Below are 25,356 nucleotides of genomic sequence, written 5' to 3'. Positions count from 1 at the left end.
TAATCGGGTAACAGCAAGTGGAAAATATATAATGAAAAATTATGATTATTTGTTATACCAATCAAAACATATAAATGTCTAGCCTTGTGTTCTTTAAATTTTCTTATTAGTATAGTATTGTTGTTTACTGATACATACGATAGGTAATTCCAAAATATACTACAAAGCTATTTTTATACAAATTGTTATGTGGATCACAAAATAATATTTGCCCAAGCTAAAAAGTATGGCGGATATTCTTTAAGTAATTCTTATAAATTACAGTAGGCTTACGAATATTACAAATAGTTGGTCAATAGTTAAACCACAGATGTGACTAATAGTTCCAGTATGGTTTAACATTTTTAATTGATTAGTAAACAACTTAATGACATGATCACTTACATTTGCTACAAGGACGTTTTTCATAATAAAAGTGTAACAATTCTGGCACTATTCGTGAGTTATGTGGTTATCTAACAGGTGACCTGCATTCACAAAACTCAAGGTTTGTGTGCCAATCAACATAGCATTCTGAGGAAGTGTTAGTGATGGTCCGGTGCTCAGGATGTTACCAAAGTTCTTGTATTAATACACCGTAGAACTGAGGAGCCAGCAGTCAGTGTGTGTGTAGCATCAGAGGAAGATATGGACTATCAGGTGAGTAATACATTGTTGCCATTGCAGTTGTTTTGAGTGTTTACATAATTTGAAAATATGAGCAATGTTTGCTTGTATGTATGCTAAGTTTATGTATCTCCAAAACGAATTCGACGATTTCCTTCAAATGTTCAAATAATTATATCCGGCCTAAAAACATGTTAACTGCAGTTAAAACTGCCAACAAAAATCTAATTACGTAAAATATTAAATTGAAAGTCAAAACAAATTTACATTTGCCTCATAGGTTGCCAAGTAAACATGTTGGTTGAGCAACATAACAGGGAAATTAAACAAAAGATTTGTAACACGAGTTTATAACAAGCCATCAACAGTATATTAACAAATTACAAAATACAGTGAAAAGCGAAAAACATTAGTTGTTACTATTGAATAATGATTACACCATTATTTACCGTACTTTTCTCGATATAGGGGTACAATGGAAACAAACTATACCGAACCGTGGCTCCGTACCGTCCGTATATACCGTAATACATTTTATTGAACTGAATAGGGCCAACATATTTAGCACTTTAAATTACTATGCTTAACTTTGTTTTTTTTAAAAAGGTTGTATTTGTTTTGCTTTAATTGGATAAAGTTGTGAATAAAGACTTGTGATTTGTATTTATTATTTGAAAACTAAAGGACCTTTTTAATTTTAATTTATCAACAAGTATTTAGTTTAATTATTAAAAGAAACAAATAAATGTTGCACAGAAAATGTTTACTCTGGTATCATAAACCTGTACAATTCTTGAGCATTGTGATGATAATAAATTCAGTTTTATGAATTGGTATATTTCAAAGTATGTCTGCCAAATAATGTTATATAAAAACATCACCACTAATAATAATATTTGTGAAGCAATAAAAAATACTAAAAACATTGGTTTGTATCGTAAATACAATACGGATATGTATTGTTACAATTGTACTTATTACTGTAGTAGTAAACACAGTTAAGCTTATTCAAGACCAAATATACTCTATTTAAGTTTTTAATCTGTGATGACTATTATTTTTGTGTATATGTATGATTAACAATTTGTTTCCATTTCAAAACATATTTCCTGTGCGAAAAAACTTATTTTTGATCGAAACCTTATGTTTTTGTTTGGATTTTGTATGAAAGAATTTGTTTGGTTTTCAAAATCAGTTTGAATATAACCAAACGTCTTCTTCTTTAAAATATCCCTTAGCGATTACTCCATTTTTTTGCTATAATTTGTTAGGGGAAAATAAGTAAAAATAATAATTGTACTAATACATACTTTTCAACGTACCAATTAAATTAGTCAGTGAACTAAACTAAGCCGATCAAGAAATACATTTTAATATCAAAGTCCAAATCAGGGGAGGAGAATTTGGTTTGGTAAAACTAAGGTCACTTATACATATAAATACGTAAATAACACACATATTTTCGTAGGAAATATTCTGAAGATGTCTTGTTAAAATATAATGTGTTAACAATATCTTCAAAGATATCAGGATATTGTTAAACTAAATATTCTGTAGCATTGTTAAAATACACGCCTAGTTCAAACTGCATACATCCACAAATTTTTAATAAACAATTGATAAAATTTTGAAATAATTCAAAATAACAAAACAGTGGGTTTAATAAACTTCAACCATAGAAGTTTTCTAATGTTTTTTTTTTTACTTCCAGACATTTTTCTTGACTGTCGCTGCAGTGCTTGTTCAGCAAGCTGTATGTGCTCCAGAGTTTTCACTCTTCCATCCTCTACCTCTACACCATGGATCTCAGCCTCATCATCACGCTGTCCCTGTGGTACAACATAACGGTTTCCTAGCAGACACCCATGAAGTAGCAGCAGCGAAGAGTGCTCATCTGGCAGCTGTGGCAGCCCACGGTCATCATCAGTATCCAACTCATCATCAGGAATACTCTGGTCATCAGGAATACCCAGTTCATCATCAGGAATACCCAGTTCATCACCAGGAGTACCCAGTTCACCGTCAAGAATACCCAGTATATCATCAAGAATACCTAGTTCACAACCAAGAACTCCCAAGCCATCATCAAGAACTCCCTGTTCATCATTTTGCAGAGGAACACGTTCAGAAATACCATGGCCCCACTGCCATTCCTATAGTCCTGCACAACGGTCATCTCGCTGACACTCCAGAAGTGGCAGTTGCCAAATCCCATCATCTTGCTGCCGTCGCTCAAGCTAAAGCCGACAAGTACTACAGCGGCCATCAAGAATACGGTTATGGAGGAAGTTACGGATACAGCGGATCTCACCACGGATATGGTATCCCTGTGGTCCTACCAAACGGTCACATTGCAGACACCAAAGAAGTCGCTGCTGCCAAATCTGCTCATCTCTTGGCAGTTGCCAATGCTAAGGCTGAAAAATACTATGCCGGCCATGGAGATTACGGGTACGGAGGTGCTTATGGATACAGCAGCTCACACCACGGCTATGGTATTCCAGTTGTACTACCCAACGGACATTTGGCGGACACTCATGAAGTGGCTGCTGCCAAGACTGCACATATGGAAGCTGTAGCTCATGCTAAGTCCCAATCTCATCATGAGCATGAGCATGAGCCGCTGAGGTACTATGTGCCTCATCATGCAGCTCATCCTTCATACGATCATTCCTATAATTATGCTAGCTTTTTCTAATTTATGAAAAAAATATCTAGTTGATCTACTGGTTACTCACAAAAATATTTATTAATACTAACATTTGAAGTTTGAATACTTGTAGAAGATCAATTTGAAATTATATCAAATTATTTCATTGCTCAATCCAAATAATCTAGTTGTATGTAATGATCAATATTGTGTTTTAATCTATATTAACTGATTGTAAATAATGTATATTTTGTACTGTGAATAAAATAACATCCCTTTGTAAAATTATTGTCTTTTGGAGAGTTTACCTAGTATTTGAAAAGTGTTTTCATTCGAAAGTTTCTGAAATGTGCCTTAGCTATAGGACTACCATTGACCAGGAGATGGTGGAAGGCTATGTTGCAATGTGTGAGGAAGCAGCATGGTTGGATAGGCATGAGTGATAAGATGTTGTAGAAGTTGTGTACATTGCACATCTCTGAGCAATATACACTGGTCAGGAGATGATGCAATTCAACTTCCTTCTAGTTTCCTTACAGAGCTGCTTATTCTATTATAGAAACACTAATTTAAATACTTAACTTTGAGAGATAAGAAATATGACTTTAACCTTCTCCAAATCATTGGAACTGATACATAAATGCAAATAAAATATCTTCATATACAGTATATAAATCTACAGTAATTTTACGAAATAATAATTGTCGTCCAAGATAGGCCTACATAAGTGCTTGAGTGCAAAATATCATCTTAAGAGTTCTTTTTCTGGTAAAACTCATAAAACAGTCACTATACAATTTCCCCTATATGCAAAAAGCTATTTCCTATTTTGTAGGCGGCAGGGGCCGAAAGCACTATTCAAATTCATATATTTGCTCACTCAAAGTGATTTCTCAATGTGAACCATCAGATTTTTATAAAATTTGGTCAATTTAAAGATTACATGCAAAGCTGTTAAACCTAATGTTCTTTAAATATGGAATGGATCTAATAAGTTTAAGAAAATATTTGTCATAATCTTTTTTACTCTTCATATTTGTTGTGGGAATAATATAATTTTAAATTCGTTTTGTCAAGGAAAAGATTACATTACTAAACATAAACTTAACCTTATATATTTCATAATAAAATTTGTATATTAATCAAAAAATGATTTACAAAAAATTCCAATGTAGTTCTTTTGACCAATAGGTATTACCATTGTATTTTGTTACAAGTTCTTATTGGATAATTCTACCATTGACTATATAGTAAATGATTCTACTTTATACATTAAAAACACCCTATTCAATATTCACTGTAGTAAGCACCCTATTGATCATTTTGATATTAGATTCGGATCCTAAATTTTGACAACCCTTATTAATTTATTTTGGTATTACGAGTAGTTTAAAAAAATTTAATGTGATTTTCAGTTATTAACATTTTATAAGATCAAGGTCCTGTTACTTTTACCATCTCAAATTGTTGATTTCATTTTCTTAAGTCAGTTGAATAGACCTGAAGCAGAGACAAGGAGTGCCTTAAGTCAAGTTGGGTGGATGGTGCGTTTTAAATTTAGTTATAGTTTTAAAATTGTATTAGCACTTGAAAACCTAAATAAAAAGAGACAGACCTACGAAGCTATGATTTTTCCTCAATGAATAATTCTAAATTGATTTATGGTAAGGGTGAAAGAGCATAACACAATTAACTCCAAATAACTTTACTGTATATGTACAACATGTAACCATCAATCGTGTAGATACATTAACATTCAGGTATGGTACAATAATTCATCTAATTCTTGCATATAAAACAATCATCGATAAAACAATCAGCACCGTAAGGTGTTCTGCGATACTAAACATAACAAAGATACATAATTGACATTGACTCGTAAATTACACTTTGTACACTAAGTGATATCACTCTCAACAAGCGTAGACATCATCTTTGGTTTTAATTTGAACACAGTAATTAATTACAGTACATGTTTGCAAAGTTCTGATAAAATCTTTTAAGCGCCTAGTTCAAAGTTTAACACAAGCTAACTCAAGTAGAAAAACAAAACACAAACAAAAGCATAAAACTAAGGTACTAAAAAATCAAAAACAAAACATATAATTCATAATGAAGCAATCTCACAATATCATCCATAAACGTGTACATTAAAGGACACAGCACAAAAACGTATTGTCTCCATGTAAGTAGGTTTCCTTTGTACAAACTACGAATATACTGGCAAGCATTAATATTTGGCTTACGAGATCATTAAACAGTAAACCTTCGGTTTGGGAAATGTTACAAAGCTGGTAAAGTTTGTGCTTGTAAGATTTACGTTAACAGAAAAAATATATAATTTGTTTAATAGTTTCTTTTGGAAAAAAAATATATTGTAAGAAAGTGGTGTTATTTAAACCACACATATATATGGAGGTGGAATAACTAATAGAATCAAAGACTTTTTAAAATAATTGAGTAAATAAAATTAAAAACACAGCAATAAAAGCTCAACAAACAAAATGTGTATGTAGTTAGAAATACTATAGATCTTCGTCATTACACAAAAAATCTATAACACTTTGAAAAATCAATAATTTTCTTACAAATTAGTTGGAATGTTTATTTAGAATAAATTAATAACAGTATTTCATTGTAGTCCAACAACCAGCTTATACCAACATTTAACACAGTCGGTAAGTACGAATATCACAAGTTTTTCAAAATAATGTTTGATACATATTATTACATAGACGGAATGTATTTAGTCCATAATACTGTGAGGTATTACCAAAATTACCATTGACTCTTGGAAACTGAAGTAGACATGCCATTTATATGGATCAGTAGTAGCTAATTTTTTGTTTAAATAGAACATAGTTAAACGAACAGCTTGTGTAACGGCATTGTAACACAGTCTATAGTTTTTCTTACTGAGGTTGTTTATGTGATGTTAAAGAAGATAGCTTAAAATGAGTTTTCCTTTCATTTTGGTTGCGTTAAAAGGTTCCGTATTTGACAGAAACCAGTAATTTATATCGGCAATCTGCAGTGGCCCGATTCAACTATATCCTATCATTCTAGCTACACCTTTACCATGAGAATGGAATGTCTACTCGTAGTCAAAGGTATCACATTCTCTTGGCTGAGAGCTCAGTCTCTGGGAGGGTAGTTTTCCCCAGACAGAGCGGCCGCCAAGTGTAGATGGTTGTAAGACTGCTGCGAAGCTAGTCCACTCTCGGGACTGTCAAACAGTGACATTTTCAGTCTTTTACACTTTGCTCGTCGGTTTTTAAACCAAAATTGAACATTCTTTGGTTCCAACCTCGGAAACTTTTGCCGGTACGGCATTCTGTTCAGATCATCGGTATACTTGAGGATGAGGTTGTGGGACGGGTGAGTGTTCATCGCGAACCACTGCTCCAACCTGGGGACTTCACTCACAGGATCAATGAAGGTCCTGTTACGTTTCCTTCTCTCGTCAGCCAAAGCGGAGAGATTCAATCCTTGTGGAGAACTTTGTGCGGGGTTGTGACCGGAGTTGAGGTTGGGCATGTAGTGGCTCATGTACATGATGCTGTGGCTGAACCACGGAGGCGGAGTGGAGTGAGGCATCATGGGGAAGCCAGCAGTGGATGTCCTCGGGATCAGCGATAGGTCCGGAGAACCTGGGTTTCTGAAGGCTTGAATCCTGTTTTCTTCATCGGGACTTTGGTTTTCTCCCGCCTTGCTTCCATCCTCTCCTTCAGATCCGACATCTTCCATTTCATCATCGTCTTCATTTGACATTTCGTTGTTCAAGTCCTTGTTGTTGTTGTTGTTATTGTTGTTTAGGTGGTTGTTTGGAGACTGTCGGGAAGACTGTAATTCCTGGTCTGGGGGTTCTTGTTTAACTCCTTCTACCTGTAATTTATACATATAATTAGATAAACTTATTTTTCTAGACCAGCTTATATTGTTTAAAAGATTTTCAATTTTTTCACGGTTCTGTGCTAAATATTACCTATGATGAATCAAACTGCTCATCCACCGTCTCTGTGTAACTCATGTATTAAATCATTGAAAACTAGAAGCCTATTGTTAGAAGTTTACAGAAAATGTTTCCAGTTCATCCAAGAGTATTCCAAAGACTGAGATTGAAATTAATAAAAAAAAAACATATAGCCTATACAAGGGACAAGGGTATATATTAACAAACCAGTTTTTAAGGTTGAGTATTTTGTTTTTATTAAGGAGGAAAGAGAATTTTTTCTCGTTCCTTCAATCTATCCTCATCCCCTCTGGCTTTACACGATATTCCTCATTCCTTTCTTATTTCTTCCACACAACTAACAGCTGTTACCCCAACTCACCTGGTCAGTTGATGCAGGTCGCTGCAGTCGTGGTGAGGGGGAGGGACTGTTCCGGGAGGTGGTGGTCAGTGACAGAGGTCCTATGGGTGAGGATCTATCCTGGTCCTCGTCATCCTCATCCTCATGGACACTTACGGGAGACTTCATCATGTACACAGGAGAGCTAGGACTCTGACTGCTGCTGTTGTATCCGTTTAATGACAGGTGACAGTGCATACCTGATAGACCAAAAGAGTTAGAGAATTTGGAGCAGTGAAGAAGCATTACTACCACAATTAGTACTAGATTTTCTGTATAAATTACGCATAAAATCACAGGATGATTAGCCAGACATTGCTGTCTCAAAACTGCAAGTTACACTGCATTTGTCTCTGAAGGTACCGGTACTACTAGCTCACCCATGTCACAGTACTTTACTGTCAAACCCGTGGTGAATAGTAATAATGCAATAGAGCTAAAAATCAAATTGAAACCTCATTTATCTGCAGGGGTGGAGAAAAATAAATGGGGAGAATACCTGAGAATTGAAACCACTCAATTTTCACATTTACTTTGTCAATTTGCACACACAAAAAATACTAGTCATTCTAGAGGATGAAAATACTGAAATGTTGTTACACTCCTCAACAAAATGGAATTTTTTAACTTGTAAAATGCACTTGTCCTACATCTTATGAGAAAATATGGACAACTTCACTGGATGGTTACTCATATTGTGATAAATTTTGTAACCCCAAAAATATATAAGCTGATTGTTCTTACAATTCACCAAAGAAACTGATTACAAAAGATCTGTACTGATTGAGAAGTTGGGGTCAAGCCCATTCATTCTGGTTGATAAATTTACATGTGCATTTCCCTCATCGCAGAAGAGGTTACTCATTAAGGTTAAACCATCTAAAAAAAAATTTCCAGCTTTGACTGATAACTATTTTCCAATTTTCAATACGTTTATTCTAAACTGATAATCTTATAATGTTGTTGCAGTCTTTTTATTGATAGTAATAATAAGCTTTACTATCGATAATATTTGTAAAACTTTTATATTTTGTTTCTGAATGAATTTCATCAGGAACAACCTTAATATACTTAAAATGGCTTTACCTGGAGTCATATTTCTCACTTCCGCCCTCTTCTGGGCTGCTCTTGCGTTTTTGAACCAATACACAACGTTGTTCACATCCAGAGGTTTTCTTCCTCTTCGTGACTCTAGGTTGTTCAGTTCCTTAACATACTGCTGGATCTGCGTCACAAAGACAAAAGTGTAAGATGTTAATTATGCATGATAGTGTTTAATTTTCTCAACATTGTGATGTGCAAGTAGTTTTCAAAACAATTAGATATGAGTATTAGGATAAACATTTTTCACAGACTAACACTAAGATACAAAAAACTCTTAGAAAAAAAATTTCATGTAGTCAATTTTATTTTTGAAAGAATATATAGAATGAGGGGAACAGTTCAATTACTACTAACCCTGAGCTCAAAAGTTCTGGTTTGATATTGTACACTACACTTAATTATTTGTTTTCCATTGCATTTTTTAACTATGCAAAAGGGGTAAAACATTGTTAGTAAAACAATACAGTAGTCATAGCTCAGTGACTACTGTAAAAATTTTCTAAAATTCAATACAGTCCAATTAACAGTGAAATTTGTATTTTAGTCCATTTTTTTTACAGAGTGTGTAAAATTGTGAATATTTAAAAATGTAATTGTGACTAAATGCAAGAATGTATTGCATGCAGCATAAAATGTTAAATTGTGATATCTGCGGATTGATTAAAAAATTGATAATTATTCTGCAGTTAAAGCAGGAATCCTGATCATGTTATAACCAAAAACATATTAGTTGTTTCTTTAATAAATTATTCACCTGAAGCAAGTGGTCTGTATACTTGAACCACAATAACTTTAAAAGTAACTTTCATTAAGCATTTAAAATGTAGAAGCATGAAAGTTTGCTAAAAATTTGGATATTTTTCATCTGAAAAAATTGAAATACCAAGACTAAAATAAATTTACCTGTTGGCGACTAGGATGTTGGTTTTCCAAGAACCATCTTTGCAATTTTGGAAGTTCAAGTTCTGGATCGAAACTGGTTCTCATTCGAGTTTTTTGTGTGGGATACTGGTTTTGGACAGTCTGTAAAAGAACAACACTAATTAGATATGGCTCCTAATACATAACCAACAATGATCTTGATGAGTGATATAGTATTGTAAAGAATGTGAAAAATGTAATGAATGAAGACCGACTTTAATTAACATTCAAACTAGACGTACATGCAAACTGATTATTTGGAAATACCCATTTTATGTACCTATTAAATATACCTATAGATAGAAAATGATACTTTAAGTTTGTAAGATATCACAACATTACAAAATGTTGATAAAAAATAAAACAAATGGAGGCGGAACATAGGTACCCCCTACACAAAATATTGAATGCAAAAAAGTGTAAAATTGATTGTAACTATGGAATTAGCTCAAAGAATCAGGTGAAAAATCTGTTGACAAAAAAAGTTGGTGATGTATTTTAGCTGGAAATTTCTCACTTTTGGCTGTAAAATATCCTACTTGATTATTTTATTAAATAAAGTAACCTTGAAACACATATTGAAAAAAACTCTAGATCAACCTTAATGCAATTTTTGCTATAAACTCATATAATTTTATGTTATGCGTAGTGAAAATGTACTGTCTAGTTCAAAGAATTGGTTCATACTGTACTATAGTTTAACACACCCTGACATATTGTCTAAACATTGATTTCACTATAACAGTAGGTAGTTAATATTTCTGGTACCTACAGTTAATGTTAATCTGTTTTAAAACAGATTTTGCTTTAAATTTAAATAATTGATGTTTATTTAAGGTGAAAAACTACGATCAATTTGAATTACTTAAAGCTTATACTGAATAATAGCATTTCCTCTCTTAACATTGTAACCTTAATTGTTGTTACTTTATAGTTACTATCTCTGAAACCTATCTCTAACATTCTTGTATATAGTTGTCATCTCTGAAACCCAAATATCAACTTTTTTACTAATTCCTGTAGGGGGCGGGGGGGGGGATATTAAAAATCAAAGCAGTATATTCCTTAAGCAAGCAGCCGGAGCTTGGAAGGTGAAGTGCTAATGCCAAGTTTACTCAGGACACAGGTGCAGATGGGAGAAATACTGACAAATCCCCAGGGATCTCATGATTTACCTGGGAGCCGGGATATTATCCCACCAATGACTCGCTCCTTAACTCCCTGAGCAAATCGTCTAATACACTTTAACCGCTTGTACATAAATTTCCGTAATACTCTGCCGTTATGGATTCACTAGTTGATCCACGGAATTTGCTCAACAGAGTTTAGAAGTTATCTGAGGATTTGCTTTGTTTAGGAAACTATTTTTCAAATTATATATGGTTGGTTCAATCAAAAAAATTAAAATGTGTTTGGAATTGATTTTGTTATTTATCTGCACATTAACAAATATATTTGATATAACTTTAAGATTTCATTACTTAAAAATAAAATAAAAAATTATAAACTGTGGTAGTTAATCAATTAATATTGGTGTTTTGAGGAACCACAAAAATGATTGTAAATACTGTTGAAAATTAAGTTCTATGAAAGTTTGAAAATTATTTTTGTAGGTAAAAAGAAATATGTGATATAATGTAGCCTAGAAGAAAATCAGAAGTAATGTCCGTGAATAAGCATATACAGTTCTTGTTTCCTCTGTTGAAATATTTACCCAAATATAAAAAAACAAAAGTTGTTTTTTTTTTAACTGTGGACAATGGTTTTATGTAGAAGTAAAATCTATTTAATTGTATAGAAGGGGACAAATTCCCATGAGATTTATTTTTAAAATCCACATGTAATTGAAGTTTACATTTTTAGCACTAGTTTTGGTGTGACCTAATCCAGGTCCTAAGCCGTAAAAAACCAACAGTTCTATTTTTGCATGGCATCTAACTGGATAAAATTTAGGCCTAGATAAAAATCCAAACATGGTTATAATTGATTTGGAGGATACAATAATTTGATTTGAAAATATGGAGAAATTATGTCAAAAATCCTCTGAAACCTATATTAAATGTTTTTTCTAGGTACCTAATAATTTGTCTTGAAGAAACATATTGATAGTATGTTTACCTGTAGAGCTGGATGCACCCTTTCCTCCACACCCCTCTCGTACTTCCTCTCAGGATCAGTGGGAGGGGGTGAGTGCCACTGGAACCTAGGTCTGGGGCTGAGCTGCTGGTTGAGCTGCATGGACCACCACTGGTCAAACTTGCGACGCACCTCCTCCTGCGGCTCGAACATGTTGAGGGGTCCACACTGGTTGCGTACCAGCTGGGACAACGTCATCTGCACACATGAGTAAACACGATTTAGTTGTGTCCAAGTTGGATTTGTTTGCAGTAGAAAACATAACAAAACAATAATAGAGTTCATATAATTCAATACTGTGCAAAGGGAACTACTTTCAACCATATAAAGTAGTATTGATCATACAGCACAAATTTAAATTACATAGCGACCTTGTTAAAACTTTCTACTATTCCGATAAAGAGTGGATATGGTTAAAAATAGTTGAGCCTGTTGATTTAACTCTCGATGGACTTTAAAAAAGAGATAAGACCGATGTCGTATTTATGCAATTTGTTCGGATAAAAATATTTTCAGATGATTATGATAATAGGTCTAAAAATATTGCGCGATCTGCTAACAAACATACAATCTCATACATTCTGTGAAGTAAGTCATTTTTATCATTTTTATTTCGAGCACTTTCAAAGAGTATTATGTACACGCGTTTTGGGGGATCTTAGAGGAAGAAACCCTTAATGATTCTCTCATGAGCATTAATATAGCTATAATGAGGTTGTGCGTAAGAACTCACGTTATAATTCGACAAGTGATGCTTGATTCTTGATTCTTAGCGAAGCCGCAGACAGGGAATCACTTTTATCTGCTCATTATTCCCAAACAATTGAAGGAACAAAGGAACATCGGATCTTCTATTGAAACATCAAGTAGATGTAAGTAACTCTGGCGCGTCTTACATGTATTTATGTGAACCACATAAGATTATAAGTTGCCAATTAAGCGAGGAACAAACAGTAGAGAATGCCTCAAATAAATCATCTTGGATTTTAAGTCTCTTATTAAGTCCCCTTGTTGGGTTTCCTCAGCTGATTAAAACGGCAAAGTTTTATAATAATTTAGAGACGCCAAGGTGAACTGAGATACAGGTATCTTCGCAGGATTATACTCTTGACAAACACAGCTACTGTTAAGCACAAACAGTCTCTAGGTTTTATCCTACTCTTACGACACTTAGCTTGTTTGTTTTCCACTTTGTCATTCTTTGTTCGCTTTATATGGCTTGTAGGTTAAAATTTTGGGTTTTACACTCAATGTGGTGAAGAATACAAACTATAAAGTAAAGCCGTTGCTAAATTTTCTTGACTAAAAACAATAAATGAATTTATAGTAAATTATGTTTGAGAAACCCCAAAAATATGGTAGATAAACTTTGAAATGTTTGTCTTTGTATAGTTGCAAACCATAGGTTATTATTTTTGTACGATTTCCTTTCCCTTAAGCTCAATAGGAGGTTAGGTCTTTGTGAGAAAATTAAACCTATACAATAGCAGTTGGATGTTTATTAAACTGCGATTATTTATCACTCACAATAGGCGTAGTTTCTTAGATGTATGTTAAAAACTAAATTCAATTGATACCGGTTTAATTTAACTTGAATAAACAATTACACAACTCTTACAATATTGTACAAATATTTGTTCTCCTAAAAACAGCTTAGAATAGGATCCAAAAAATATTAAACGGAAGATTATTGCTTTAAAATTGAGCTAAAATGTCAAATATTATGAACAGTCCGTTACCATTGTTTGAATATAAACAAGTTTATTGACCTCAATCATTTTGATCTAACTCAATATATAATTCTTATGCCGTTTATCACAAAACACATCCAATAGAATCCAAATATAGATTAATAAATAGAGTGAAAATTTGTACTCTTATTATTTATTTTATTTTCAGTATGGTTATCAATTGTTGTTTAAAAAAAATATATTTCTAAAACACAAACTCAGCTGAAAAAAAATCAAAATAAGAAATATCGTACGAGGGAAATAATAATGAAAATATATTTTCAACACACGAAAATGCCGTTGCATTGTTTTCATATAAATACCATGTCTACGTACTACGATGATTCCAAAAATGAACTTCCTGCAGCAAAAAATTCACCTAAAACACCTAAATAACACGAGTCATGAAAATGTGTCAAAAGTGACGTGAGCTTTGTTTTCGTCACTGTTGATGAACCTAATCCATCAACGGGGCTCTCTTATTTAAATAAAGAGTCTTGAAGGATGAACTGAGATAAGACCCGGCTTATCACCTTGTTTGCTTATCACAGCCACGAAACCACAGCTTCTGTCCTCTGATTTACCTTCGGTTGCAAAACCTGCACGCGCTCCGTCAACTCGTAATTTACTACGCGCAGAATAATCTTCTGTTTGCTCGTGATTACAACCGATTCAGTTCGAAGGTAAATAAGAGAATATATGATGTAACGGATCCTTTGTTTGTTCGCGCTTTGCAGCCTTGAAGCTAGAGACTCGTAAACCAATAAATTTTTCACGCGATTTAATCAGAGCGTTCCAATAAATTTTCCATCTCTTTGTAAACAGTATTTCTTAAGTTTGCTAATACCCTTATCGACTATTGGTTGTAAATAGTGATAGTGGTTGCGCATAAGGTCTGGCTGTATTACTTTCTTGTTATGGTAAAAATGTTCTCGTTGTTTTGACACCGTTATGGATTTTAAACGGAAATGTTTTATTGTTTCCTTCACAAAATTTTTAATATTTTGATTATTTAAATTTGTATTCCTCCTGAGAGTTATATTTAGAGTATTAATGGAGGAGAATATATAAAATGTTAAAAAAACGAACGCAAAATTTCCAAACTGCTTAGTATATTTTTCATTTTTTTATATCATCATTTTAAACACGAATTTTCATAGCATAGAACCTACTTCTATGCTATGAGAATTCGTGTTTTGTTTAGGACCCATAAACAGCCATAGAAGCAAAAACTATTCCAGTATTATTTACAACTACTTTTTTACACAATTTGTTATAAATTCATTTCTTTAGGCCTATATATAATTTTAGATCTGGAATTAAAACAAATTCTGCGATCAAAATTTTTGATTAATTATAGCTTGGAATCACACCATTTATTGTATTTTGTGAATTGCCTTACCTCCCTTACTGAAACGTTTTTTCCAAAATTATTAATTCTGGATTCCACATCGTTTATTATTTGTACCTATTATGTTTAAAAAGTTAGTAATGTTAAGTTTGATTAGATCAAAATTTTAAATACTATTGACATTCATTCGTATATTTTATTCATGGACCATTGATTATTTTTACTCCCAATTTAAAGGCTTATACTTCGACAACACTAAAATATCCAATAACTTTATTGTTAATGCTTTTCCCGTTATTATCCTCGTTGTTTATAAACAAACGTTTAACCTTAGCATGTATGAAATTGCCTTCGTTAATACAGTAGCACGAATACTAATGACGTTTTTGGCCCGAATCCTATACTAATAGCATTAACATATGGTTTAGACAGTTCAATTTAAACAATGTAATATAATGTTTACTTTCGGGCCAAAAACGTCATTTGTTTATGTTTATGATCCATACCGGGTCTTTTCTAGTATTCGTGGATAATAGTGAAAGATTTTTACTACGTTACAAAGTAATCTCCCACCCTATCTTCGTAAGGAAATAAATGTTCAAACCATCACCAACAATGTAAATATTCAAAAACTGTTAATATTCACCTCATCCAAGGGACATCCTGAGGACAGTAGCAGAGCGTGTGATTGTACCAGCAGCAGTCTCAGCAGCTTATCCTTCATATCTGTCAGCACGCTGGTCCGAGGCCTACAATAGCATACACTGTACTGTCTATTGTCTAGACAAACAACCTACAGTATAGGATATGAACTGTAGCCTGTATGATGGGACCTGTCCCCTGATCTTCCGTCTACTGAGGGATAGTCCCAGACATACGAAGGTTCGGGGGACAGATTGCGTCATGCAGACTATAGATTATAGGGTGTCAATATATCTAAACTGCTCAATATGGCTTTACCATTAAACAGAACCGTATAAAGATATTGGATGGATAACAGACTTTTTGTTAGAGTAAAACATTATTTATAACTTTTGAGTCATTATTTTGATTAATTGAGATGCTAGAGGGATGGAATAAGTCGTTTCTAAGATATAACATGTTTTTGTAAATGGCATTGCTGTGGAAAATAAAAATGAAAATGAAATGAAAATAACACATTTCTCAGATCGAATAAGTTATTGCTTAGAGTAAATACAAATTTTATACTGTAAGACATTTTCTCAGAATTTAAGACAATGTTTTGATAGAACGCTACATTTATTTAATAATAAGAAGTGTTTTCAATGAGTCAAATATTTATTCGATTTTGTCTTTTGAATGTCCTTAAACTTGAATCTGATTTTCTACTTTTGGCCTTCCCCTTTTTAAATTCTGTCACATACCCTTAGCTTATCAGAAAGAACGAACAATAGCATTAGAGAATTTTTACGGGTGTAAAATATGAAATTATATAACAGGTTTAATGCACATAAGGTTAGAAAGTTAATTTATTTGCAGTTTTGGAAAATGATCTTCTATCTTAAATGAAGGATACAAAGAAATATTATAATTAGCACACAGTCATAAATTATTGTTACAAAGTTTTTAGTAGCCAAATACTACCAAGGAAAACTGAAATTTGTATATTGCTGTCAGTGCACTCATAAATATTTCAAAACAACTTGTATATGTTTATTGCATTCATTAGTTAGCTTCAAGACATGGTGGAAACTATCTACAACCAGTGATAGAGGTTGTTGCATGAAACGAAACAAAAATTCAAGAACACGTTTAAAAATTCTGAAGTTTAATGCTAATTTAGAATGTACATTTCTTGTTTGAGTTACCAGGAAAAATAAAAACGCATGCAATTTTATCAAAACAATGGCTTTTTATTAGGTTTTAGACGTTTGACAAAAGTTCAAAAAGTAAATTCCGAAACTTGCGAACGCGTCAAGTAATCTGTTGTCAGTGAATGGTCAGAATCTGTCAAATCATGCAGTACAAAGCTACTAACAGATCTACAGGGTGTACCTGAAGATTTGTATCCGAAGAGTGGCGACTGTGGTCAGTTCTCCCAGTATATCTCCCACTGTGACTAGAGGACTCTCTGCGATCTTGTCGAAACTGAGGGGTTTCCAGTTCTTTATCACTACGGATCCTGCAAACAAAATGTTTCTGTGATTCAATCGCAATAGCGTTAAACGGATCTTGTTTGACTCAACTTATGATACATAATTGTATTGGCTACAGGGTTCTATATTTTGTTTAGGCTTTTTCAGAACAAATAAATGGTTTGAAAGAACGGATCTCGATGGCAATCAAATGAGATTATTGAGAGCTAACTGTGTTATAATGTTATACATATAATAAATAACAAAAGCTACACAAAAAAAAACTTGTATACATTACAGGAATCAACTAAACCTCTGAACTGTACATGCAATAAAAGTTAGAAAGTTTCAACAAATTGTATTGCAAAGTTATAAAGTTGATAAAGTAGTCCCAAAACCATAACAATAGACCTTAAAACTATAACAAAAGACTCTAATACATTTCCAAACATGTATATTTGTTTAGTTTCAAACTACGATGCAAAATTGATTTGGAAGTGACACATTTGTATTTACTTTATATATTGCAGTGCTGTGAGTTTTCTATTGTTGTAATACAAGTGTTTACTCTCAACAAGTAATCTATCCCAGTCATAGATTGAAGCCTATACTTTTCCAAAATATAATACTGTTTTCTCATACATATGACGCATGAAACCTGACCTCTAGTCATTTTAGTTCACTTCCTTTACGGGAAATACCTAAACAGACTTGACTTAAACAACAAATTTCCTAGAAAAGCTAGAACTTTCCTAACCTTTGGCCGCAGAAGCGTTCTCCTTGGGATACCCCAGTCTCTGGAGCGCCACCTGGACCAGGTCCTGGAATGTGGTGTTGACCGGGATGATGACGTAACTGTCCGTCTCCAGGACTGTCCTGCGAGTATTCCTGATGGACTTCCACTGCTGCAGGGACGCCACGGACTCCACTATGCAATGGACAGGCAGCGACTTGCCTGGAACAACGAGTCATGTAGAAACTATAGAAAAGGTTGGCTGGATTGTCAAGAAGGTCGTGCATTAATTGCACCAAAGAGTTTCTTAATTACACCTAACCCTCTAAGGGTCCCAAAAAATGCGTCAAGCCTAGTAGTCCTTGCCGGCAGAAGGAATAACCTTGTTTACGTGTCATCCTAATCTAACCTAACCTAACCTAACCTAACTTAACCTAACCTAACCAATTATACAGTCAAAGAGGGCCGCCACTTGCAACCCCGTCAGTGAACTTATCGGGTGGCTCTTTGGAGTAGTTGGCGCAATTCAGGAATACCCGATTACCTGAGTCAGGTCAGTTGGCGCAATTAATGCCCACCGTTCAAGAACCGATCGTAAAGTTTCAGCAGATGATGAGCCAACTGGGACTGTTCTAGGACAGAAGTCCTCTTAGGCATCAGATACAGGTTAGAAGATTGGAAGTCACTGTGTGTATGTTATACATTTTATGTATTACGAGTTGACGACTTTTCGTAGTTGTTGTTGGGAGTAAATTTTGTCGGTTGATTTTTGTTGGATTACGGAGTGTTTAGTGATTGTTTTGTTAAGTGGTTGTGGAGGTAATTAGTTACCAAGGTTGTAGTAGTTATTCAATACTATGTCAGTGCAAGACCTCCGTATGGTAAATGGGATTAAATGTCCACGAACCAAGAAAATGGCTCAATGGCTGATTATATAGGTCATACAAGAAGAATATATTGGGGTGTAATTACAATATATAATCCTAATATACTATCAAAAACCAATAAAACAAAATTAACCAATAAAAAGTACGATTTCATTCAGTACGAATATCCTTTACGAAGTGAACATAAATTAACAATTAAATATAACTTTTACATTACCCTTGTAAATATGCTTAAACTAACCATTTGAAATCAGCATCTTTGTCAATGGAGCAGACAAGTCTTAACATCTAAAGAACACAGATGTCGAGTCTCACTTAGACAGAATCATACTACATAAGACGTTTCCCTCCCCATTAGTGAGGAATCATAATCAGCGATCGAATCTTTTCATCTTCTCCCCAGAGAGCGCGTTAGAGTCCTCAAACATCAGCAAAAGGCAAACAGAATCGGAGAAAATATCGCAGTTATTGGTCGGTGCAATTTAATTAAGTATATAAAGTGAGAGAGACAGAGGGAGAGATATGTTGTTCCGATCGACTCCCTCCCCTCCCTCCCCCCCGTGATTACACCCTTGTCAAGATAGCAAATCCAGAAAGGAAATGGAATACAAAAATGTGTTCAGACGCGGTGAATTTAATGACTGCGAACGAGAAAATCATCGAGTCGCCGTATAAAACGAAGAAAGGCGACGTATTTAACGGAATAAAACCTCGCTATCTCTCGATAAGTTGCGAGCTACTAATACTCTGATATTTCAACGCGAGTTTTCTTCATTTCCTTTCCGCAGACGTCACGCTATCTTTCCATTCTTTCCTTCGGCTTATTCACCGCGAGTCGCTGATAGCGCAATATTGTCACAAGTTTAGCAAAAATAACATTTCCTAAGTTCGGTCCAGAGATAATGTCAACCGTATCAGCTGTTCCAAAGACAGCAGAAGTTGAAACGCCAACAACCCTTCTGGAGTTAAACTTTCGCTTTTTGTGTCTTTGACGAATTGTTAAATGAGATTCCTACTGATGTTCTTGTCGGGAAGTTCAAGTTGATTAGAGATTGCGGAGTTTGTAAGTTGTCACAAAACGAATCTGTGTGAATTATAGAGAAAAGTCCATCATCAAGACGTAACATGGAACACGAGTTAAATGATGTGACAAAAGTTCAACCTTTCATTTCAAACATATTTCGTCCATTATTGATATTACATACTTAGATAGGTTTTGAGCGTGCAACAACCTTAATATGGTATTTAAAAAAACACATTGCAAAACCCTTAACAGACCATTGACAACTAAGTCAAATTGTTGTTTGTGAGCAAGTGGTCACTCGAAACGCCAGAGTTACTCCATAAAGAAATATTTTATACTTTATAATTTACCACTATTTTGAAAAATTATTTACCCTATAACAGCTTGGCCATCCCCCATAGGCATGAACCAAATGGTATATCTTTTCTCTAGAAAAACAATGATATTAGGCTATTTTGCCTAATAATTGCCATAAGTTTACTACTGCGTTTGTATTACTAAAACCCCTTTACATAATGATTTACAACATTTTGTTTTGTGTCAAATTAAATGCTACTAATAACGCACAATTATATATCTTCTTTTACACTTTGTTTACAGTTATGCAGTTTAAACATTCGCGTAATTCAGTTTAACTGTACCCAGTGGGTGATGAAGATTATGTGGAATTTGCATAATTATTTAACCCGTCACGCTCATACCCCAGAACATAGTCAGAGATGGCATCGCTGGCTTTACACTGCAAAGCGCAATCCCAACTATAGCGACTAACAAAGGGAATAAGCCCACTTGGGAAAACTGGAAGTCGCTAGAACTTAAAATCAAACTCATCATTTCAATCTTGTCAACATAACTATCCATAGTAAAATAGTAAAGCTGTTAATTTCGATTTCAGCTGGTCAAGATATCGGAGTCTTAACATAAAACGGGGGTTGAGAGTAACTATAAGTCGCAAAATGATATTCTAGTTTGGTATACGTATGTTATACAAGTTTGTAATTTGCGAACCAGAAAGATTTGACAAACCAACATTGTAATTAATAATTGTTCTGCTGTAATTATTTGACATCACTTCCATGAACTCAAATATCGAAAATCATGACGAGAAGTAACGTAACGAAGATAACTTTATGGGTAGGTTTCAACACAAATCAGACTGTTTCTACTTTTAATCATGCTCAGACACATTTTATCATTTACAAAAATAGCTTTATTACAAACCAAAAACATATTTAATCGCTGAAATAATATCAACTGTGTAATGTGTGTACACCCGTTCCATAGATCACAGCAATTAGATTATTTGCAGTGACTTGAGTAACATTTCGTTGAAATATTAACCACTGACATAACTGTACACTTATATAAACTGAAATCTCATAGATTTTTGACGTTTTGAAATTATAATGGGCAGTAATAATGAAATGCAGCGGAAAAGTGTGTTGGCTACCTGTAGGCTACGGGGACTAAAAGGGCATCTTTCACTCCTCGCGAATCAAACTGGATGTTTCAAGTGACCCCATTTTCTACCTGCCAGGTTTCTGGATTAGTTTGGATGTTAAAGAACTACCCTCTGACCGTGGATCAGTTAGGTCACACGTCGTGTGCATGTATGACACGTCAAACGGTTCCAATCATGAATATCCAAAATCCGCTGAAGGTGAAATTTGTTTCCTGAGCAGCTTCTCTCCCTTTCGGGTTATTTATTTTCGTTTCGAAGGTTTTCCGCGTTTCATTCCTTGCAAATTACCCTTGAAAACATATAACTGTGATATGTATGTAAACCAAACTGAATATAACTGTTCTTTAAAACGTTTAGTCCAAACTAACCAGTACAGTTATTTTTGTTTACACGTAAATCAAAATAATGACATTAAAAATAATCAGTTTTTTGTTGACTACAAAAAGGTATTGACGATAACATGGGCACTTTCAATGTCTATATAACCTTGTGCTTAACCCCAATCGATTTCTCGTGGCCAAACCCTATATTAAAAAAAAAATCACAAATTTTCGGACTGAAAAAAATGTTTCTCGTACATGCGCTTGTTTTTAGATCATAATAATAATTGATAATTGATTAGCATCCCACTGTCACAGTTTAACACAATCAATATATTCGCATTGGAAGAACATCATAACATTGAACGACTTTGACAATATTCGCTTTTGACTATAGAGTTTAACATCCCTCGTCAAACCTGCAAGTTTCAAAGTTGATCTCCAAGTTTGAGCCGAAGACCGATGTTTTGCCAAGTCGGATCACAAAAGACGCTAAACTGTGCCGTTATTTCATCCGAACGAAACAATGAAGTGTGAAGGATAAATCTCATTTAGAAATACAGGGTCGGGAAGGTATTAGCGAGTTCACTAAGGCCAAAATCGTCTTAAACGCGAGACAAGAGCTTTATTCAACAAGGATTTCTTCCCACCCCCGCTCTCGCGCAGCGCCCCAGAAAGTTTTATAAATTCGAAACAAACTACTTACCTAATAATATATGAGTGACGATTAACAGATTCGAGGGGCACGAACAAGAACTAAAGCCTTCTTAATGCGATTTTCCGCTGGATTTGCGCTAAGATTCTGCGCCTTGTTGGAGCATCGGTGTTGGGCGGGGCGAGGGAATTTCGTATAATCTCTCGACAAAGGAACAGCTAAGCTTTTTAGTTTAGCTCGTTCTTGCGGCAACTTAACCTTGTTTTGCTTATATTACCTCGCCGATTACCCGATACTGTACTTGGACTGTAACAATATTGGGTAAGAGGATTATTGTTTTATTTCACTCACCCGTGCTGTAACCTTTGTCTTGAGGCTTTCGTAGCGTTATAAGTTGGCACACCTGCCTACTTCTCACACACGTTTATCGCACTCTCTGTTCCCTCTTAGTTTATAGCTGGCCTGTACCTGTTGTTTACACTATATAATATATCGCGACGAATATGTCAGAACCTACGTTCATACAGAGTTTCCACACATAACGTGGTTCTGATTTGGCATATCGAAAAATAATTGTTTGAGCACAATAGTTAGGAAATTTAAGGGTAAGATTTTTTGCCACTATTTAACGGCAAAAATATTGTTGGGTTCAGATGTAACTGAGGTGGATTTAATTAAAATTTGAATTTGGGTTGATTTTACGTAGCTTTGCGCGAGTTTGTTACTTTAAAATATTAATTGTCTATTAAATTAGTATCATTTACTGAAAGTCAATAATCAGGGACAGCATGGTCTAAATTCAAACCATGAATCAATAAGTCACCGATTCGAACCAGAGAAGAGCTAGAAGCTTTTGACAGATGCGATTTTTCACTAAAGAAACAGTTAATTTAATTGACAAAGCTTTACGAATAACCCCTCTCCACACCTATCTTTTACTGATATTCCTCTAAGAACGCACAGAATAATGCATCAAACCCAATTTCATACTAAAACGTTTTCCAATTCCAAACACAAATACCAAGGTGAACATTAATCAGCAAATACATTAGACGAGCTCAAGTTACGGGCGAAGATTAACTGTAGAATGTCCGGCTCGAAGGGCCTTTATGTTCAGAACTAATTAAAGCCACGGTCCGGCCTAATGCCACTTAATACTTGACGTCGCCGCCGTGGACCGCACAGCTGATCCGGTAATCCAGGTGCAAAGCTGGACAATCTGACCCCTTAATGAAAACCAAACCAAGGAGCTAATATCAACGCATACAAAGCAGTGTAGAAGCCATTGGTGAGAGGGGGGGACTGACCGTTGAGGTAAAAATTAAGATTAGCTTTGTGTCGTGATTGTCGATTGTTTTGTGTTCGCCACCTATGTATTGAGATTGTGTTGTATTTGAGGTTTAAACATATTCTTGTAAATTGTCTATGATTTTTTCTAGTAAAAAAAAAAACCAAACGTTACTAATTACCAAAATAAATAATTTTCAATTAGTTGTGGTTAGTTCATATTGTAAAAAAGTTAGAATTTTGAATATGAACTTAAATAATGTGTAATATTTCTAACTACTTCTTAATTAGCCTTGCATTTTGACGTGTTGGCTCTATTATACAATAATATAATGATATAGTGAGTGTATCACATTTTATATATATTTACCGTATTTTTTTATGCTAACAGAATTAATGTGGATATTTAAACAAATTTTAAAATACGAATGTAACTATAAATTTACTAGTAGAGTACACGTTATTCGTACGGGGTTGGCGTATAAAATACTTATTGTAGTTATACTCTTGCTTTGCGTTTGCAATGGGAGAGGACACGGTTTGAGAAAATTTGGTTATTTTAATTTATGGTATGCTATAGTAATAACCATTGACTATTGGATACTACAGTAGTAGACATCCTATCTCTATGGACCAGCTGTCGTCAATTTTTTACTAAAAATAAAGAACGTAGTTGTGTGAGCGAGTTACAGAATGCGCTAGTGTCTAAAAAATTATATTTTATACCTTTAGTCAAAGCACATCAACACATCTACCATAGCCATTATGTAATATTCATAAGGATAACATGGGACACTCCAGAGCCACTGGGGCGGAGCCCGAAAGGATTTTTCAGATAAGAATATGAGTATATGCCAATTGGGAATGTGAGCCATCATCATACTAAATTTATGTATGATATTGATATTATTTCGTTTGATTTTTTTATGTGTCCCATTCCCAACAGTATATGTACTTATATTTCTACACTTGTGCCGATTTTCTTTAGTTGAATGGACTGAAAAGTAGCTTAATAGGCGAAAAGCTACATTTTACAGTGTAATGTAGAAAGATTATTACTTATTGAGATGTACTTGCCTTGCCCACCTTAAATTTGTAATTTTTGCAAAACTTACGTGAAACTCTTGAATTTTAAATATTTTTTACCGACTTTTCAAAACAAATTTAAAAGGACCCAAAAAAGTCTATAGCAAATTATTTTTAGCCACCCTTTCAACTAAACCTCGTCCGCGGTTTCTTATTTGTTTATTTTAGGCGGTCGCGGGGGGAGGGAGGGGGCGGATCAGGGCTAAAAGGTTTCCCGAGATTGTTACGTATGCAGAGTATTTCTTCAGTATAATCTCATTAGTCGGGGTTTAGAAGAAGCCACTCGCTTCATCTTATTTAGCTGTTTGATTCGGTAAAGGTGGTGGCCGGATTGGCCTAAGAGCCTTAGCCTTAGCGGAGCCGGCGACTCTACCCTCGGGGATTATGCAATGTACTGTCAATCTCATTAACCGACTTCGACCCGTAATGAGCTGGTTTACAGGTTCAAGTCTTGGTTTGTAACATGGTTTATGGACTAACTTGAGATTCACAAGCGATTATGATTCTGTGGTTTATGGTTGGGACTCGGTGAATGCCCACGACTCTTAAAAGCAATTTGGGTCATATGAGGAGGATTGGTTTTTTGTTTGGGTCTTTTGATGAAATATATTATTTGAAAATGATTAAAATAAAAACAATATCCGAAAAAATACGATTTAAATAATTGAAGTGAGTAAAGAGATTCTGACAAGTATTATTGGTCCACGAAGATGTTTCAGATAGAGATGAAGATGTTCACAGTACCTTAAAATTACAGCGAGCAATAAAAACATATGTGTAAACTTGTTAAATAAATCGCTTAGGATTAGACCTAAAAAGGATTGGAGATAAAAATAACTAAAAATATTTAAGGTATAATTTAATAGTCCATGACCCTACGACCAGAGACAAAAGTCTATGAAGGAATTATTTACGGTAATCTGCAGTGTACCACGAATGTTTGGTTTACAAATTTG

General features: G+C 34.3%; 2 protein-coding genes across 2 annotated transcripts in view; one reads left to right on the top strand and one right to left on the bottom strand.

The window, feature by feature from the left end:
- The first annotated feature begins 608 nt into the window (after positions 1 to 608).
- On the top strand, positions 609 to 3,445 carry LOC128990649 (histidine-rich glycoprotein-like). The gene is made up of 2 exons (XM_054413135.1): positions 609 to 639; positions 2,318 to 3,445. The coding sequence occupies exons 1-2, from the start codon at positions 628 to 630 to the stop codon at positions 3,302 to 3,304; spliced, it is 999 nt and encodes a 332-aa protein (XP_054269110.1). The 5' UTR covers positions 609 to 627; the 3' UTR covers positions 3,305 to 3,445.
- A 2,909-nt stretch (positions 3,446 to 6,354) lies between these two features.
- The window catches only part of LOC128990052 (homeobox protein dve-1-like), a 76,816-nt gene continuing 57,814 nt past the window's right edge, over positions 6,355 to 25,356 (bottom strand). The window contains exons 3-10 of the mRNA XM_054412279.1: positions 17,704 to 17,901; positions 16,867 to 16,993; positions 15,497 to 15,599; positions 11,752 to 11,967; positions 9,616 to 9,735; positions 8,695 to 8,833; positions 7,591 to 7,808; positions 6,355 to 7,141 (exon numbers count right to left, since the gene is read on the bottom strand). Coding sequence (XP_054268254.1) covers positions 6,392 to 7,141; positions 7,591 to 7,808; positions 8,695 to 8,833; positions 9,616 to 9,735; positions 11,752 to 11,967; positions 15,497 to 15,599; positions 16,867 to 16,993; positions 17,704 to 17,901 — 1,871 coding nt within the window. The 3' untranslated portion in view covers positions 6,355 to 6,391. The remainder of the gene's footprint in view (positions 7,142 to 7,590; positions 7,809 to 8,694; positions 8,834 to 9,615; positions 9,736 to 11,751; positions 11,968 to 15,496; positions 15,600 to 16,866; positions 16,994 to 17,703; positions 17,902 to 25,356) is intronic.

Source organism: Macrosteles quadrilineatus, unplaced genomic scaffold (assembly GCF_028750875.1).
Source record: "Macrosteles quadrilineatus isolate MER2022 unplaced genomic scaffold, UCM_ALF_1.0 Scaffold_3__2_contigs__length_128488019, whole genome shotgun sequence".
NCBI classification, from domain to species: domain Eukaryota; kingdom Metazoa; phylum Arthropoda; class Insecta; order Hemiptera; family Cicadellidae; genus Macrosteles; species Macrosteles quadrilineatus.
Note: the sequence above shows the minus strand (reverse complement) of the source record. Positions and strands in the feature narration are given on the sequence as shown.